Raw genomic sequence first — 18,321 nt, forward strand, 5'->3', positions numbered from 1 at the left:
GAGTTACACCACGCAGCTCTCCCAGCGGAGTTTGCCACCCAACCTTTCCCATTCGCATCCCCAGCAGAGAAAATAAAGTCAGAAGAATCAGGAGTTCCAAATGTTTACAGAGTGTTTTAATTTAACAAAAAGGAAGAAACTATTTCAAGGGGAATTTCGTGGTCCTTTTCCAGACTGTGCTCTGTGAACCAGCTCACTCTTGCTGCAACACTGTTATATGAGTCTATATGCCTGTCTTAACCGCCCCCGCTTTCCTCCACCAGCCTTGTCATTTGGTACCACCATGAATCTGGCACACAAAAAAGGCCGGACATTTCCTTAGCAAATCTGCTTCCTCTCAAACGATGTGTGTTCTAAATATGTCTGGCTTCTTCCTTGTGGAGAAAGTTTTCAGCACACACATCCTCTTCCCCAGAGCAGGCAGCCCTGCTCACTTCCGCGCCTTGTTCTGCATTACGCCGGTGCTACTGAGCCTAGGTGTCGAACTCTATGTTAATACCAGATTAAATACACTGGGATTTAAATGGATTAATCAATGATACCCGACCCCCCACCTCCTCCGTTACTGGCCGGCCAAGTTTACATAAAAGAGTTGATACTTATTTATACAGAAAAGGAGCGAACTGAAGGTCTGAATGGAGAGAAGGGGGGGGGGGCTAAATCGTTGTGCGTTATTTTACCCATGTGTGCAGTGCCTAGTGTGAACGTCCTCTCAGTCAGGGTGGAAGGGTGGGGGTCAGACTGCTGGGTTTCATCCGTTTAGGAAGCTTATGCTGCTTATTTAAACCCCAGGAGTCGCTGGTGTGAGCAGCTGGCTGGGGCACTCTGGGGAAGGTGCATGAGGGAGTTTATTGGAGAGGAAGTTGCCACTTCAGAGAATCGGGTCAATTTCGCCCGGGACAACAGTAAGTCATGTCCTCCGGGGGCGGGGGGGGGGGGGAGAGAGCTCTTTCGGGAACCGCTGGGTCCCAGCATCTCCTCCCAGAGGGTAACTCGCTCCCCTTTTTACAACTAGAAAATGCCGGCGATCAATATAGAGGATCTGAGCGAAAAGGATAAACTGAAAATGGAAGTTGAGCAGCTCCGGAAAGAAGTGAAGTTGGAAAGACAACCGGTGAGTTCCCGCAGGCTGTCCCCTGCCCAGCCCCCTGAGAGCCTGCGGCTGAAATAGCCCCATCGCCCCGGGGAGGCAGGTTGGAGCTGAGGTCAGGCTGGGGCGTGAACAAGATCTTTAGCTCTGGAGTCTCCGCGGTTGGGGGGGGGGCACTTTGGAAGTTACTCTGCTTCTTTTCAGCCTTAGGATAACAACAATGCCTAAAATAACCTCTCAAAGGTGAGCACCGCAGTGCCTCTCGCAGCGCGGAGAAGGGTTTTCACCCCCCACTGAAGCGCTGACCCTCCTTATGGGAGTGAAATGAGACATGCAGATAGATGCCTGCGCGGTGAAATGAGCTGGTTAATTTCGCCTCCTATCAATGGCTCACTGATGGGAGAAAAGGCGCGGAAGCGCGATCTCAGACTGGGGAAAGGATTTCAAACCCCCACGAGCTCTCCCATGTCCCTTCTTGCAAAAGGTGGAGATGGGGATTGAAGAGATGAAACAGACATTGATGTCTTTGTGTGTTTTTAAAATATAGGTAACACTCAGTAACTTTTAATGAATTTTAGATTTGTTTCTCGCTCCCCACGTAGTTTAGTTTCTGGTGACTGTACCTGCTACCCTCCGTCACAGAAATCGGAGCTAAAAACTTCTGAAAACTACAGGAAGGAGGATCCAGACTTATGGGGGTTAAATGTGAGTGATACAGCCTGAGAAATGTCCCTATAATTGTACGGGAAAAAAAAGAGGAAAACACATTAACAAGTTAATCATAGGGTGTTAGCGCTAAATTCGGTATTCTCTGCTGCTGAAACCCAAGGGCTCAGCGAGACTGGGTGTGGTGCAGTTGGCACAGGGCAGCTGAACTGCTCTCTAAAGAGGAAATAAAGACAAGGGACCATTCAGACTTTTAAACTGTGGGATAAAATATCCACTGTGTGCTGAACATTGGAATATGTGACCTCAACCATGGGATTTCCGCCCCCCCTCCGGAATTTGACTGGAAATAGACATTTTGGAGATGTTCTAGAACACAAAATGGTTTTGCTGGATTCTAGAAACCAAGTCCTATAATTCAAAACAGCCTTGTTAGTTAAAACAAAACTGTATAAGCCAGTGGTTCTCAAACTCTGCTCTTCAGAATTCTTTCTGGTGCTTTGCAGGGCTACCAGGCCAGATACAGAATGTCCTCAGAGCCTGGGAGGAATTCCCCAAAGTCTCTCCGTATTGTGAAGTGGTCCACAGAAGGACAACAAAGAACAGTTGTTGTAGAACTGTGGCCCATAATGACCGATTCAAAAGTTAAAGGTGTTTTGTTGTTGTTTCTGGTGATTCACCTTGTGAAGTAGTGTGCAAGGTGGGATGTATTTTACCGTGCACATTTTCTGTAGATGAACATTTTTGATCCATAGATTTTGCATATGCTGCTGTTCCCATTGGAGTCATTGACAAAACTTCTGTTTACTTCAGTGGGAGCAGGATGGGGCCCTGAATTTAATCCCTGATCCTGTATCTACTTAAGCAGCTGTATAACTTTACTCACATGACGTCAATGGGACTATCCATCTGAATAAAGTTACAGATGCTTAGCCTGAAGGTTCAGGGACTTTGCTCAGAAACAACATATTGAGATCAGAGGTGTATTTTAGCCCATGAAATAGATGTCAGTGATTTTTATTAGATTGATTACAGTTATTTATATTACAAGAGAACCAAGACGCTCCAATAGGATCCAGAGTCCCTTGCAATGTGTATAAATGCATAAGAACATCTGATTCTTGCCTCAGAAACATTGAAGTGACTAAAAAACACTCCATAGGATGCACATAATCTAATGTGTTTAAAAAGAAAGGACATTATTGTAAATAAGCTGAGAGTCTGAGAAATTTAGGAGAAGGCATTGTCGGGAATCTCCATAATGCCAACAGAGAGAGTGTCCCTCACCTTTATGGATGTACCCTGTTAGGTTGCATTGTAATACTTTCTAATGTTTTATTTCCTGTCAGTTATGTTTCTCATTATCCATATGTATAAATCACCATTTGACATGAGATTTTTGTCCACATACAGAGCCAAATCCCCTATTCCTCTCATGGACAAAAGCAAATATGCCTATCAAAGTCCCTCTGACTTCAACTGAATGCAAAAAAACCCTCGTCATCATTTTGACATGATGTAGTGAGGAAATTTCCTTTAAAATAATCTTCACTGGTGAATAAAAATATACAGATTCAAACTCAAGAGACATTTTTCTCATAAGCAAAAAGGATCCGCCTCCTCAAGATCCAAACAAAATAAGCCCCCAATCCTGCATGCGCTTTCACACATGCTTTACCCAACTGAAATCAATGGATCCTCTCATGGTAGTAAAGCTAAGTATGTGCATAAGAGTTTGCAGGATGGGATCCAAGTTATTAACCATAGGCCCTATGTTCCTCCCTACTGTGACTTGGTCATAGGTTATGGGTAATTAGATCTTATTTGATACACTTAATGGCCAATGGCAAACTTTGGGTTCTTTCTTACAGCCTAAGATTTAACTTTTCATAATCCATTAGCAGGGGTGCTGGAACAATTTGTACAGTGGGCGTGCTGAGAGCCAGTGAACCAAACTGTAAACCCTGTATATGATGGAAACCACTTTAAGCCAGAGATGCGGCACCCCCAGCATCCCTACTTCCAGCACCTATGTCCATTAGAATCTCTCTATTGTAAGTAGGCCCAGATGTATTGATTCTGTTGATTCTACTTCTATTATATATAAGTTCTTATACCACATTCATCACCATAGTAGCTGAACATCATCCTGTAGGGACTATGCACCTATCATTTGTTGCTTGTTTCCTCATCCTCTTTCCTTTGGGGGAGAGAAGCATGTGCTATGGAGTTTCTTATTTTGGTAGGTTTTATTTTGTTTGTTTGAGCAAAACACAGTAAATGAGGCAGAGGAAGTGCCCAAATCCACTAAAAATGGGAAGACTAGCCAGTGTGTCAAGTTTTCCCCTTACCAGAAACAAAAGAAGCCACTTCCTAGCTGTGCCTCTGCAGAGCTCTCTTGGAAATGGGAGAGGAATGCTAGGAAGAAGCAACTCTATTCAGAATGCAGTCCTCAAACATTCCATATATCAAAGGTATCAGGGACAAGTTGTTGCTTCTGTAGGTGAAGCCATGTTGCTCCAGGGAAGAGGCAATCAGGCAGAATGAGGGATGTATAAACAAAAGGGATCTCCAGAATCTGTGGGATTTGCCCACAGGGTCTGGAGACTGAACCCCTGGCCTTTTCTGTAGGGTTTCAAATCGTTCTTCCTGGGGAGAGCACAGAGCATAGACATTTCTCTAGGATAGGGGTTCTCAACCTTTTTCTTTCTGAGGCCTTCTCTTTCCCCCCTCCTACCGCTATAAAAATTCTATAGCCCATCTGTGCCACAGTAACTGGTTTTCTGCTGCTATAAAAGTCAGGGCCTGCATTAGGGGGTAGCAAGCAGGGCAGTTGATTAGGATTAATGATTAGGGGTATGGAACGGCTTCCATATGAGGAGAGATTAATAATACTGCCGCTTTTCAGCTCGGAAAAGAGATGACTAAGGGGGGACATGATTGAGGTCTATAAAATCATGACTGATGTGGAGAAAGTAAATAAGGAAGTGTTATTTACTCCTTCTCCTAACACAAGAACTAGGGGGTCACCAAATGAAATTAATGGGCAGCAGGTTTAAAACAAACAAAAGGAATTGTTTCTTCACACAACACACAGTCAACCTATGGAACTCTTTGCCAGAGGATGTTGTGAAGGCCAAGACTATAACAGGGTTCAAAAAAGAATTAGATACATTCATGGAGAATAGGTTCATCAATGGCTATTAGCCAGGATGGACAGGGATGGTGTCCCTAGCCTCTGTTTGTCAGAAACTAGGAATGGGCAACAGGGCATGGATTACTTGATGATTACCTGTCCTGTTCATTCCCTCTGGGGCACGTAGCATGGCCACTGTCGGAAGACAGGATACTGGGCTAGATGGAACTTTGATCTGACCCAGTAGGGCCCGGTCATTCTTATGTTATGCCACAGGGGCCCTGCAAAGCTACATCACTCAGGTTTCAGCTTCAGCCCCAGGTGACGGGGCTTGGGGCTCAGGGACCTGGGCTTCAGCCCAATGCAGTGCGTTTTCGGCTTTCTGCCCTGGGCCCCAGCCCCTACTTTGCAGACCCCCTGAAGCCCGTTTGAGGGCCCCCTGGTTGAGAACCACTGCTCTAGTTTTCCCCCTTCTGTAGCTCTCTAAATTGGAAGGGAGACTATAGTCCCATATTAGTAGATGTTACTTTGCTATGAATTTGTCACAAAATATCACACAGAATATTACAGTAGATGCTCATGAGTAGGAACATACAGTGCTCTTTTGTTATGTTGCTCCTAAGCAGCTGTTGCTGTTATGGGGAGTGTTGACAATTCAGTGGGGAAAGCATTCCCAGGGGAAATGTTGCTCGTAAGGGGAGGTTGCTCTTACAAAGTGTTACTGCAAAAAAAGTCTTCTGGAAGACCACTGTATGCTTGAAAAGACAATGACAATGTTATACTAACTGCTGTTTATAATAACCCTTTGTAACTGATAAGTGAAATGTGCTTCCTTGTTGAATTTTTTTTCTTCCATTCAACATGCTTGTTATTGTAGGACTACACCTTGACTGTTGGCTTTTGTTATAATAGAAAAAAGGCTACTGAAGCATTTGTTTGGAAAAATGTGTAATGTTACATTGACTTTGGGTTCAAATTCTACTGATTCTGCAGCAGATGCATATGAATACCATTGAAATCAATGTGAGTTTTGTGTGATTCTAATTTAATTACATTACACCTCTACCCCTATATAATGCGACCTGATATAACACAAATTCGGATATAACGCAGTAAAGCAGTGCTCCGGGGGGGGGGAGGGGGGGGGCAGGGCTGCGCACTCTGGCGAATCAAAGCAAGTTCAATATAATGCAGCTTCACCTATAACGCGGTAAGATTTTTTGGATCCTGAGGACAGCGTTATATCGGGGTAGAGGTGTATTAGGTTTTAGTTTTTTATTTTTAAATCAGTGGAGGATTTTTATGTGCAGTAACTGCAGGACTAGGTTGTGTATCATCCCTATTATGATATATGTTTTCACACAGAAATGTATGTGGATGTGTGATGCAACATTAAATATCCTGGGCATACTTTTTAGCTGTTGCTTGCAGATTTTTTAAAAAAATATATCTTAGCCAACAGTTTCAAAGGTGACTATTGATTTTCAAGTGCAACTTGAGATACTTTTAAAAGCCTGATTTTCAGGAGAATGCTCAGTATTTTCTGAAAAGGAGGCTCCTAAAAGGTGTCTCAAGTTGGACACCAAAGTATTGATGCATCCAGAATTACTAGTCACTTTTGAAAAAATATGACCTTTACTTCTTTTGCCAATAAATATGAAACACATGCTTGGGAGAGGAACAAACAGCTCGCCAAATAAACCATTTATTGACTGGTTCAGAAAAAACAAAATACATTTTACAAAACCGTGGTGGGAATAAAAAGAAAAGAAATGACTTTTAACATACCTTCAGTTTTAATAATGTTAGAGATTATTATAACACAAGTATTTGTTTTTGTTTTAAATTTAGGGCCTGATTTTGGAGGTGCCCAGTGATCACATGTGGAACACTGGCAGCATCAGGTCCTTCTTCATATAATATAAATATAAGAAAGAGAAAAAAAATGTTATGAAGTGAACATTGTCTTTTTATTCTAATAGGAAATGTGTTTGTTATGTATAAAGCAGAACTTTATTTCTTTTTATTTAAGGTGTCCAAATGTTCTGAAGATATAAAGAACTACATTGAAGAAAGATCTGGAGAGGATCCTTTGGTCAAGGGTATTCCTGAAGACAGGAATCCCTTTAAAGAGAAAGGAGGCTGTGTCATTGCATGAAAGAAAAATCTCCTGCAATTTGAACATACATTATTGTACCTTTAGTGGACAACTAGTTTGTCCTCAGTTCCACGGGTCCTTGTTGAACGAGCACTGCAATGGATTAAAAACAACAACCTTGAATGAGAATCTTGTTTATTTCTTTATCATTTTATATGATCTAATTATATCTCACTACTTGATGATACTTTGTCTTCTAAATATTGTTCCCCAGAGGGGACAGATACTTGCTTAACGTACTAGTGGGCATTTGCGTGTAGCGTCTGTTTAGCATGTTGTTTCTGGACTCTTGCATTTACTAGCTCGTTTTAATAAAAACTCTCGCTTGTACCAACGCTTTAGTGTTCCTTTAGAAAAAGATATGCAAAGAATGTGGCCAAACGTTTGCATTTTCGTTGCATGATGCGTGTGGCACACCCTGAACCACCCAGCCCCTAGAGCAAGAACTACTTCGGGGCCACGTGAAGGCGGGACAATTGGGTAGTTTAACATTGAACTAACCTGGAAACAGGAAGAGAACAATCGTTCACCCCCAAATTAAAACGAATGGAGCAGCAGGCTGCGTCCTCTTCAGCCAGGCGGCCGGGGTGGGTGCTGTTTGCAGCGCCTTTCCCAGCAGTGCAAACTTCCCGGGACCAGCGTGTAACCCCGCAGCCGCCTGTGTTTGCTAAAGGCTGCAGCCCGCGAGCTACAGGTCACTGGCTGGACGCCTGTGGCGGCACCGAATGCGCCTCGCGCGCTAAGCCGGGCGAGGAACGCGCCGAGCAGGTGCAGCGCAGGTGACTCCAGGCAGCGCCCTCGCCTCCCCCCCAGGCTGCGGTCCGGGCTGCAGGGGCCGGGCGGGGAGCGGCGCCGGGAGGCTGCTGCGCATGTGTGTTGTTCCCTCCAGTCCCGCGCTGTCCCCGCCATGGCTCGGTGCTGGCTCGGCCTGCTGGCCCGCGGGGAGTGGGGCAGGTGGCGCTCCGGGCGGTCCGGCCCCGCTCGGCCCCAGCTGCGGGCGGGCAGCTCGAGCCGCGGCCCCGGAGCCGCCGAGGACGGAGCCCACTTGCTCTACTCGCGGGAGCATAACGCCTTGAGGGCGTCGCTGCGAAAGGTACCAGCCTGCCCTGCGGCGCGGCTGGGGGGCGGGTCCCCGCTTCGCTCAGCACCGAGGGAGCCTGGGCACGGTGCAGCCTGAGCTGGCTTTGCTCTGGCGGTGGCTGGGCGCAGGGCTCCTCCCCAGCTGCCCTCCCTCGGCCTGGGCCCTCCGTGAAGAGACCCGTGCGAGGCCCCAGTTGCTCTTCCCCACCCCCCGATTCAGCTGTGCCTGTGCGGTGCCCCTCGCTGCCGTTGCCCTGCCAGTATCTGCCAAGCACACCAGCCCGGGTGCTCAGCCGTGGTGCCGCCTGATGGCTAGAGGCAGTGCGGAGCCTCTCTGGGGTTCGGGAGCCTCTGGCGGGGGCCCCTAGCCAAGGACTGGGAAGTCAGGAGGGACGCGACTCTCTGAGCAGGATAATTAGGGGATTGATCCCAGCCCACTGACACCAGTCAGCTGGCACTAGAAAGGGGGAATTAGGGATAGCCCTGAAACTGGCAGGTTGGTGTGTAGCATGGAGTCCCTAATGTGTCCTGCTCAATGAGGTGCATAAATCACCTTGCCCTAAGGTTGCTACTAGTATCTTTGGTAGGTGGTCAGTTTAAATATAGGTAGTTTAGTCTCCATATTTAAGGTAGGTTTGGTACAATTTGTTTACCAAACCTCATATTGACAGAAATGTTTCATACTTAGTTTAAAAACATTAGGGAAGCCATTTATTGTTCATGTTCAGACATTCTCCAGGTCATGTTTGCAACTTGGAAATTATAGTACTGTGAAAGAGAAATAGAGGATGGATAGATAGCTAGACAGGCAATGCACACAGCTGTTTTCATTAGCTTCCTTAAGTGAAATGTACGCATCAAACAGCAAACATAGTGGGAAAAGGAAAAAAAAGATTTTTAAAACAGCTGATTTTAATATTTTTCAAGGTTGTTCGAAAACAGGCAAGAAACTTTTGTAAAATACATAACTTTAAATGACTTTCTCTCTTTGGAGACTTTGTGTTAATTAACAATATTGGTCCAGATTTTCCCTGGAGTAGTTCCACTGAAGTTAGCAGAGTTACAACAAGGGCAAGTTTGGCTCATTATATCACAAGGCAAAGATTTATTTTTCTTCAGCAACATACTTTGAAAAACATTAATTGATAGAACTCTTCGTATGTAGTCTCTTAGCAGCAGTAAACCTTTCTTATTATGTAATGTGGTTTAAACACAGTTTCAATCTGAGCTGTAATCTAGACAATAGTAATAATAATTACTTAGCTTCTTAGCCACACACAGCCCACCCTTAGGCCCTGGAGGTTACAAAGCTTTTACTAATTATGTTTGAAGGCTTAGGGTTGGGATCCAACAGGAGTTTGGCTTTTAAACAGCCCTTCCAAGTCTCTTTGATTTGGATGAAAAGTCCTTTATTTTTTATTAACATTAAAGCTATTTAAATGTCACTACTTTTAAAAAAACAACATCCAAACAAGTTGTCATAATTTGACATTCCTGTTTATAATTAAATCTACATCTATTTTTGCACTTAGTAGGTGCACGGTGTTGCTTCAGATCTATCCTCAACTGCATTACATGACCAAATTCTGCTCTTAGTTACATTTGTGTAATTTCAGAGTATTTCCTGTGATTGGAGATTATGGAGTTACTTAGGCATTTGATGCAGCTAAAATCAGAATTTGGCCCTTCACTTTCTATTTATAATGTGAGATAAGGGATCGCTCTAAGGGGGTGTTTGAGGAAATGGCTTTCAAGGTGCTCTGTAATAATCATTATTGTGAAGAGCTCCTGGATTTAACAGCTAGTTGAAGCAACAGTTATAGTCATACTAATTGGTCTCTGACAGATTCAGCACATTAAAAGTATTGTTGCAGAGAACACTACCTGAGAACCAGGGTTTATGACCTGTGTAGAAGAGTATATATTGCCAAGAGCTGCTCTTTATAGTAAGAATGCTGTAGGTAAAGACTATATTTTTTCCTTTTAGGTGGCCAAAATTCTAATTTCTGGTTCAACTTTGATTTTCATAGGTTAAAAAAAGGTTAACTCATGAATAATGTATTGGTGTTTGAAAAACAGAGTAGTTTTTCAGTCTTCTAATCCACTGAATTACAAACACTTTCCACGTGTGGCATTGTTTTAGAAATCACAGATTGGACCACCAACTTTCGCATGCTGGAGCTGTTCCAGTCTTCTTTATGATGTAGGCTATTTAGAATATGCAGTTTGCTTCATTATTCAAAGCAGAAGAATAATTTGAAAAATTTCTTGATATTTTCATTTGCTGTTTTCCTAAACTTTTTCAGAAATAGAGTCTATTATATATTATACCACTAGATATGTATACAATGTAAATTTCATACTGTGTATCTGAACGGGATTTAATGGATGTTTTTGGTCTTTTAAATTTGCACAGTGTATGCAGAGTACACTCCAAAAGCAAACAATAATATCTTGTATCAGAGAGGTAGCCATGTTAGTCTGGTTCTGTAAAAGCAGCAAAGAATCCTGTGGCACCTTATAGACTAACAGACGTTTTGCAGCATGAGCTTTCGTGGGAGAATGCCCACTTCGTCGGATGCAAGAGTGGAAATTTCCAGGGGCAGGAGAAATTCCAGGGGCCCGTCGCTACTACCGATTGGATGGTTTAGTGAGGTCCTCAGATCGGCCCTGCCAGGGTCGGTTGCGGCCCTGGTGGAGCGCTGAGAAGACGGTCGAACTTGACTATCTAGAGGAAGTAAAAGTCGTAACAAGGTTTCCGTAGGTGAACCTGCGGAAGGATCATTACCGGGACCGAATGAACGGAAGGCTGCTGCGCTCGGCCAGCTCGGGGTCCCCCGACGGCGGCGCCGGCCCCGAACTGAAGGCCTCGGCCCGCTCCCCGCGTGCGCGATGGGACCCCGGCGGCGGGGTCCCACGCGCAGGGAGAGCCGGGCGCCCCCTCCGCACTCTCGCTCCCTCCCAGGCGGATGGGAGGGGTGTGGAGGTTGCGGCGGAGGGGGTCTCCTCCATCTGTGCCGGTCCGCTGCCGGACCGCCGCCCTGGCGCGCCTTCCCCACCCCACCGTGCGTGTACCCGAGCCGCCTCCGCCCCGTCCACCGAGGCACTGCCCGCCCCGAGCGGTCTGCTCTCTTTCTTCCGCCCCACTCCGGTCGCTGGGACCGCCCTCCCCGCCGCTTCGGCGCGTGGGGAAGGGCGGGGACCGGGCCGGGGCGCGGGGGAGGAGGGCGACCGACTTCGGACGGGGAGCTCTCGACGCGGGGCGCGCGGCCGGGATGGCGCACGGTGGGGCCCGGGCGTCGTGCGTGCGAGCCGAGGGTAGCGGCCCCAGTCACGTCCGCCTCCCGGGCACGCCAGGTCGGAGGGAAACCTTGGATCCCCGGGAGCGGGCGAGGCCGTGGCAGCGGTTTCTCGGTGCGCCTTCTGGGACGATGCCCTCTGAGGCACCGCGGAGCCCGGCTGGCGGGTGCCGGGCACCGCTCCGCGCGTGCCGTCCGTCACTCGCCATGCCTGCCCGCCCGGGCGGGTAGGCTGGAAGCGGCGGCGGGGGGGTACGCCCCAGCGGGATTGGGAACTGTTTCCCTCAACCCAGGAGCCAGGTACCTAGCGCTCTCCGCGAGCCTCTGGAAATTTCCACTCTTGCATCCTACGAAGTGGGCATTCACCCATGAAAGCTCATGCTGCAAAATGTCTGTTAGTCTATAAGGTGCCACAGGATTCTTTGCTAATAATATCTTGATCATACTTTGTATAATAGGGCCTGACTCTGAATTCCTGGCAAATGAAAAATTCTTATTGAACTCAGTGAGAATAATAAGTGTACAAGAAATATAGAGTAGAACCTCTTTTTTGTATGCATGTAGTATTCTTGAGAGGAATATGAAGGGACTATGTAAAACCAAATAGTCCCTCAAGACAAAATAAGAGAGGAGCTTCTAATAGAATAAAATTTTAAATAAGTACAAAGTGACAACATAATCTAATTATGGCATCAGTGAGTTCAGTGTATTACTAAGTCACATGGTCCTCACAGCCTGATATCTATAGCAATATCACAAGTAGAAGCTTGAACCACTTTTTCTACACTATGACCTACAAGGCACAACTGTGATAATCATTAGGGTTCATGATGGGAGGAGACATTCTGTAGTGCTGAAATTCAGGCACCATTCCTTTGCACTGTGTGAGTGAAACGGGTCTATCTTATGCTATGATTCCTGCCAGTGGATAACCTTTCCAAATTCCTTTATTTCTTAGTTCAATGTGGGAAAAGACAGTTGATTCATCTTGTTTATTTTCCTTTCATTTTATAATTACAACGTATACTTCTCATGCTCAAACAGGATGTGCCATTGTCTCATTAGTTTAAAGGATGTTTAATTAGTGTGTTGATATGCATGAATAATGTTAGGCCTCTTCCCCTGAGCTTTGTACGTGTATGTGTTCCTTGTATATATTCTGTTGTGCCTTGATTTCTATTCACATAAAGGAAAGATTTCTATGTCTTGATTAGTATGTCAATACAAACAATATTATTCACTTAGACTGAACCCCTGGATCCTGCACAAAGCCAGAGTAAATTGACTGTACATAGGATGAGGAATCTTCCCCAATCTGTGAAGTGACAGCAGAGTAATTCTGTAGCTGCTCCCGCAGCCTTAGGTTTGCAGAGATCCTTGCTGCAGATGGAGGGTTTGACCTGTGTATTTGAGAAGTCACAGATCCACCAACTTCCTTGGACAGCATACTCCTCTCCCCACATACTAGCATATAGTGAGGCACATGAAGAAATAGGTTCTGTGGTGCAGAGATGCTGCAGAACTGTTGCATTCATCTCTTCTTGTGTAGTGGAACTACACTATTTCCACTTTGTTCTGGGGCTGTAGGAGTGTGCATGTGCTTAGGGACTAGGGTTTGTCCCTTATTTAATAGAAAATATCACCAGCTATTAAGCTTGGCAACTCTAAAACTTAGAACAAATTAAATACCTGAATACAGAGAGGAAGGATGGTCTCGTGCAGGGGTTCTCACAACAATTTTTTTGGTGGCCTCAGAGTGCGGCCACCAACTCTCACTGGTGGCCGCACTAACACTTTTTCTTAACTTCATTAACTTTAGGAAAAACAATTAAAAATGCACAGGTTCACATCCAAGTCATTGTAATTTATATTTGTAGGTTTTTTTTGGCAGACTCAATAATAAAAATAATGCTGCCTCCCCCTTTGGCTCCCCCATCCAAGGCTTAGTGGGTCCCAGGGCTTGCTGTGAAAAGTGATATTTGTATATTTGTTAATATCACAGCACACTTTAGCTACTTGGGAGGCTATGAAAAGTGATAAGTGATATTAACAAACATGCAAGTGTCACTGTTCACAGATAGCTAGTAAGTCTGCTGTGAACAGTGATACTTGCATTGTTTCTTAATATCACTTTTCTCAGCAAGCCCCAGGATCCAGTAAGCCCTGTATGGGTGCGGGGGAGGCTGAAGGGGAGGCAGCAGGACCCAGAGGCGATGGTGGGATGGAGCGGGGCCGGGGGAGGAAGCGGGGGCCCGGGGTAACACAGGGGATGGATGAGAGGCCAGGAAGGCAGCGGGGTCTGGGGGGGAGGGGGTGGGGGTGGGGGGGATGGATATAGGGCCATGGGAGGCAGCAGCAGGGGCCAGGGGCGATGGGGGTGGGTGATGAGCCACACAGTCGCATGGCCAGAGCCAGGGCCGGGTGTCTGCTGCCATGCAGCCAGGACTGGGGCTCAGTGCCCACGGTCAGTACCTGCTGCCCCGCAGTTGGAGCCCGGGGCCTCATGGCCAGGTTCCTGAAGTCCCGCCGCTGGAGCCTGTTGCCCAACCCCCCTGTCCCCAGTGAGGTTCAAGAACTCTCCTTGCTCCTTCAGCGTTCTGTCCCATCTCTCTCTAGAGGTGGTGCAGGGCAGCATATCCAGGAGCAACAAGGAGGAAGTGGGAGGGGCCGATGCTTTGCCTCCACCCCCCATCACAACCCAGGAAGCTGTTGTGGCCGCACAAAAAGCCCCTGGTGGTTGTATGGAGCTATGGTGGCAGCATTTGAGAAACAATGGTCTAATGGGCAATAGCTTGAGACCTGGGTTCAGTTCCTCCTACATACCTCATGTGTGACATAGCTTCTCTATACCTCAGTTTGCCATCTGTAAAATGGGGATAATAGCACCCGTTGTGAGGATAAACACATTAATGCTTGTGAGATGCCCATATACTACAGTAGCTTTGGGCAATATATGTACTTTTGATAGATGACTGTATTGCACAAGAAATTACATTAATCAAGATAATTTATTTTAAAGGCCAATTCCACAATATATATATATATAACTCCCCGAATGAGGACTTAATTACACATGAAAGTTTCACTCATTTAACTTTAATCCATTTTTAAACTACTGTAGTTAAGCTTGTAGATATTCTTATTATATTTCAAGAGTGATTTATTTTGGTTTCGCTTAAACCTGTTTCCAGCTGACTTAAGCTAGACCATGTCTACACTACAGGGAGTATAGCAGCATAGCTACTGTGCTGTAACTATGCTGGAATAACCCCATAGCATAGACACAGCCTACAGCTTCGGAAGGGGCTTTACAGTCACGGTAGGAACTCCACCTCTCTGACAGATGGAATCATTCTTCCATAGATCTAGCTGTGTCTACTGTGGGGAATAGCTCAGCATAGCTATGTTGTTCAGGAGTATGGATTTTTCACACCCCTAACCACTGAAGCTATGTCAGCCAAGTTTTAAATGTAGAGCAGACTCTAACCTGCAATGTCCGTCTTAAAGTAAAGTAAGCGTGGCCCACATAGTCATTTGCTTCTGTTTAAAATTACACCCGTAGTTCAACTGATGTAACTTTCTTCTGGGTGGACAAACCGTACCACAACCACAGGAGAAGTTACAGAAATAAATAGTTGGACTCCATTTTTCAGAAATCCTGATTTTATGTTTCCATTCTTTTTTTCTCTATAATCTGTTAGGTTAAAAATATAACACTATCTGTAATTTTCCAATTGTTTGAGCTTGAAGAGGAAGAGACTCATGTAATTCCAGGGAGCTGTTTTTAGCAGGAATATTGAAATTGTTATGTGAGTAGTTTCCTTTACTACTTTTTAGGTCACCACCCTTCCTCTTGGAAATCTCTGAGAAGTAACTTTTTTTCTCTATTGTACAAGGTTCTAGTGCAAGAGTATTCAACAACTTGTTGAAATGGAGATTGATTACATTCAAATGTAACATAGAGGAAACAAATTCTTAATCTGCTGTATATAAACTCTGCATTTTTCTTTATTATTTTGTCTTAGCGATGGGAGTGAGGGCTCTGGGACATGAACCTGTGCAATTTTCCATACATGTGTGGCCAGAGCCTCATCCAGTGTAAATCAGCTTCCCATTTATGCCACCTGAGGATCTGGCCCAATTACGCTTATCCCATCCTTGCTGCAATGCTATAATGGGGATACTGTAATAAAGAAGACTTCAGACCATGTCCTTTGGATACTAGTCAGTCTTAGTTTATATCCCCATAGCAAAGCTACAAATCAATATGGTGAGCACTTTTTATCTAAGATTCTTTATTTAGTATAGTTGAGGCCCTATGTATTCTGCAGCAGACTGGACCTACATTTGGCACCCTGAACCACCCCACCCCCCACCCCCGCAATTTTACCACCACCACAACAGCAAAATCTGTAACAAAATGACAAGAACAAATGGCAGTAAACTGGCCATTAACAAGTTTAGGGTTGAAATTAGATGAAGGCTTCTAACTGTCAGAGGAGTGAAATTCTGGAACAGCCTTCCAAGGGGACCAGTGAGTGCAAAAAACCTAACTGTCTTCAAGACAGCTTGCTCAGTTCATGGCAGGGATGGTATGATGAAACTGCCTACAATGACATGTATATCTGTGACTGCTAGTAGCAAATATCCCCAATGGCTGGTGATGGGTCACTTGATGGGAAGGGCTCTGAATTATGACCGAGAATTCTTTCCCAGGTGTCCTCTGAAATGCTCAGGGTCCAGCTGACCACCATATTTGGGGTTGGGAAGGAATTTTCCCCCAGGGCAGATTGGCAGAGACTCTGGAGGTTTTTCACCTTCCTGTGTAGCAAGGGGCATGGGTCACTTGTAGGTTTAAGCAAGTGTAAACAGTAAATTCTTTGTAACTTGAAGTCTTTATATCATAATTTCACGTCTTCATTAACTCAGCCAGAGGTTGTAGGTCTGTTACAGGGTGGGTGAGGTTCTGTGGCCTGCTATGTGCAGGAGGCCAGACGAGATGATCATGATGGTCCCTTCTGGTCTTAAAGTCTTTAAGACATTTCCGTAGTGTAAAAATGTAGAACATTTAAGGAAAAGTTTTCAGTGCAGTAAATATTATAGAGCATGGTCCTTTGAGAGGATGAGCACCTTCTGCAAAATACTGCAGCATGCCCTCAATTTCCAGTGAAACCACTTGAATGAAGTTAGTTGATTTATCTTTGTCATATTCCCTACATCCATAGGACAGAAGCAGAAGAGGAAAGTGCATTGTGCTTCTGATAATTACAAATAAATCATTTGAGAATAAGTTTTTCATAGCTTAGCCACTAGGAAATTGAGAGGGAGGTGGCAGGTTGCTATATAGTCATTGGGATAACAGGTGCTACCCACTGATCATATTATTTAGTGGGAGGATGTTAAATTATTAAAGGAAGGAAAGTACATCAAGTGGGAAATACATGATTTGGGCTTGAGATTTTTAAAAACATATTAGTCTACAATCATATTTCCTTTCACTAAAACCTGCAGGAGGGAAAGGATTCAGAATACTAAGCCTGGGGAGATTCACCCATTATGTACTGAATGTTCTTCTAAATATGGGAAGTTCAGTCTTGTAGAGAGGTTGGGCACAAATTACATGGAACCCAGCATTCATGAGGAAAGCATATAATATACCCACAGATCCTGTGCTCCACTTTCTCCTCTTTTCTCTGACTGCAGTATTATGTAAGTATTCTGGGGACAAATCCTCAGTTGATTTAAATCAATATACTAGACAATACTTTGATAGAGAGGAAGCTTTCAAGTCGGAACTTGTAGCTGAGAGGGGCAGTAGTATAACTAAAGTATCATCCAATATACTGTGAGTGCTGCCAGAGCAAAGAATTATTTTAACTTTTAAACTATAATTCAGTGATAAGAGTGGAAAAGTAAAATACGTTTCAGCATGATGTATTAAGACTTCAAGAACATTTCTCTCTGTGTGATTATCAGACTGATGTTACTAATATCATCAGACACTGAAATTATTAACTTGTAGCCAAAATGCAATAATGGCAATTTTGTGAGCAGGATCATGCCTTGTGTTTCCCTCAGTCTCAAAGTATGTTACACAAATCTAAGATGACTACAGCTATATATCCAAGTACTAGATTAATTATTCCTGTTATTCACAGGAGAATAATGTCCCACTGACTTCAGGCAGAGTCCCCCATAAGAAGTTAGGCCCAACAATTGTATTTGTGGTTCACAGCTAGCTATTATATCATGTTGATTGTCTTAAGTAGCACATCTGACTAAACTGGACTATATTCTGGCACACTTTTGACAGCTGAAAGTTGTGTCTGAAAAAGCGGTGTGTGAGAGTGTGAGTGTTTATGATTAATTTAGATTCTTGCAAGAGTGTATCAGAAAATATAAGATTGATGCTTGGTTCTATTTTGAGCATTTTTGTGTGGAATTGTGTGATTATTGTTTTTGTCAGTACGTGTCTTTCCTCCCATTTCTCCTGTTCCCAAGGCACTCTGCCTCTGAGGTTGGCCTTGCCCCAGATTTTAGGACTTTCTGTGGGTTTTGGTTTGTTTGTTATGTTTCCCTCTGTCTCATGATTTTTAAAAATGCTTTCAGCTCCTATTGTACTTGGTCTTCAGGGAGAAATAAATGTTTATTGATTGCATAAGAGTATTTCGATAGAAAGTAGTGCTCACACTTATTTCATATCATTATGCCTGCCAAACTGGTAGATTTAAAGAACAATTTCATATTTTTTTCACAATATAATATAAATTATCTGGACTAATTTTTGGTTACTAACACTGGTAAGTCCATGTACCACTATCAGATCCATCTTCAGTAAGGTACATTCTTTAATGATTGGGATAGGATCCCAGGTTAAAACAGGAAAAGAACA

The 18,321-nt window shown here is 44.5% G+C and overlaps 2 protein-coding genes across 3 annotated transcripts in view; both read left to right on the forward strand.

Moving 5' to 3' along the window:
* The first annotated feature begins 702 nt into the window (after positions 1-702).
* On the forward strand, positions 703-7,372 carry LOC120397047 (guanine nucleotide-binding protein G(I)/G(S)/G(O) subunit gamma-11). Its single transcript, XM_039522471.1, has 3 exons — positions 703-905; positions 1,016-1,114; positions 6,925-7,372. The coding sequence occupies exons 2-3, from the start codon at positions 1,019-1,021 to the stop codon at positions 7,048-7,050; spliced, it is 222 nt and encodes a 73-aa protein (XP_039378405.1). The 5' UTR covers positions 703-905; positions 1,016-1,018; the 3' UTR covers positions 7,051-7,372.
* Positions 7,373-7,581: 209 nt separating this feature from the next.
* Positions 7,582-18,321, forward strand: part of LOC120397045 (probable acyl-CoA dehydrogenase 6) — a 148,283-nt gene continuing 137,543 nt past the window's right edge. Inside the window, exon 1 of one of the 2 annotated variants that reach the window (XM_039522468.1) lies at positions 7,582-7,818. In XM_039522468.1, coding sequence (XP_039378402.1) covers positions 7,597-7,818 — 222 coding nt within the window. In that variant the 5' untranslated portion in view covers positions 7,582-7,596. Of the gene's footprint in view, positions 7,819-7,931; positions 8,144-18,321 lie in introns of those variants that run through there. The other variant, XM_039522469.1, reaches the window with a different exon arrangement.

This window comes from Mauremys reevesii, linkage group 2 (genome assembly GCF_016161935.1).
Source record: "Mauremys reevesii isolate NIE-2019 linkage group 2, ASM1616193v1, whole genome shotgun sequence".
Lineage (NCBI taxonomy): Eukaryota > Metazoa > Chordata > Testudines > Geoemydidae > Mauremys > Mauremys reevesii.

Bases quoted from the DNA above. Each gene is read 5' to 3' on its own strand.
- LOC120397047 (XM_039522471.1), top strand. From the start codon at position 1,019: ATGCCGGCGATCAATATAGAGGATCTGAGCGAAAAGGATAAACTGAAA. The intron at 1,115-6,924 runs GTGAGTTCCCGC...TTTTTATTTAAG, and splicing joins TGAAGTTGGAAAGACAACCG to GTGTCCAAATGTTCTGAAGA.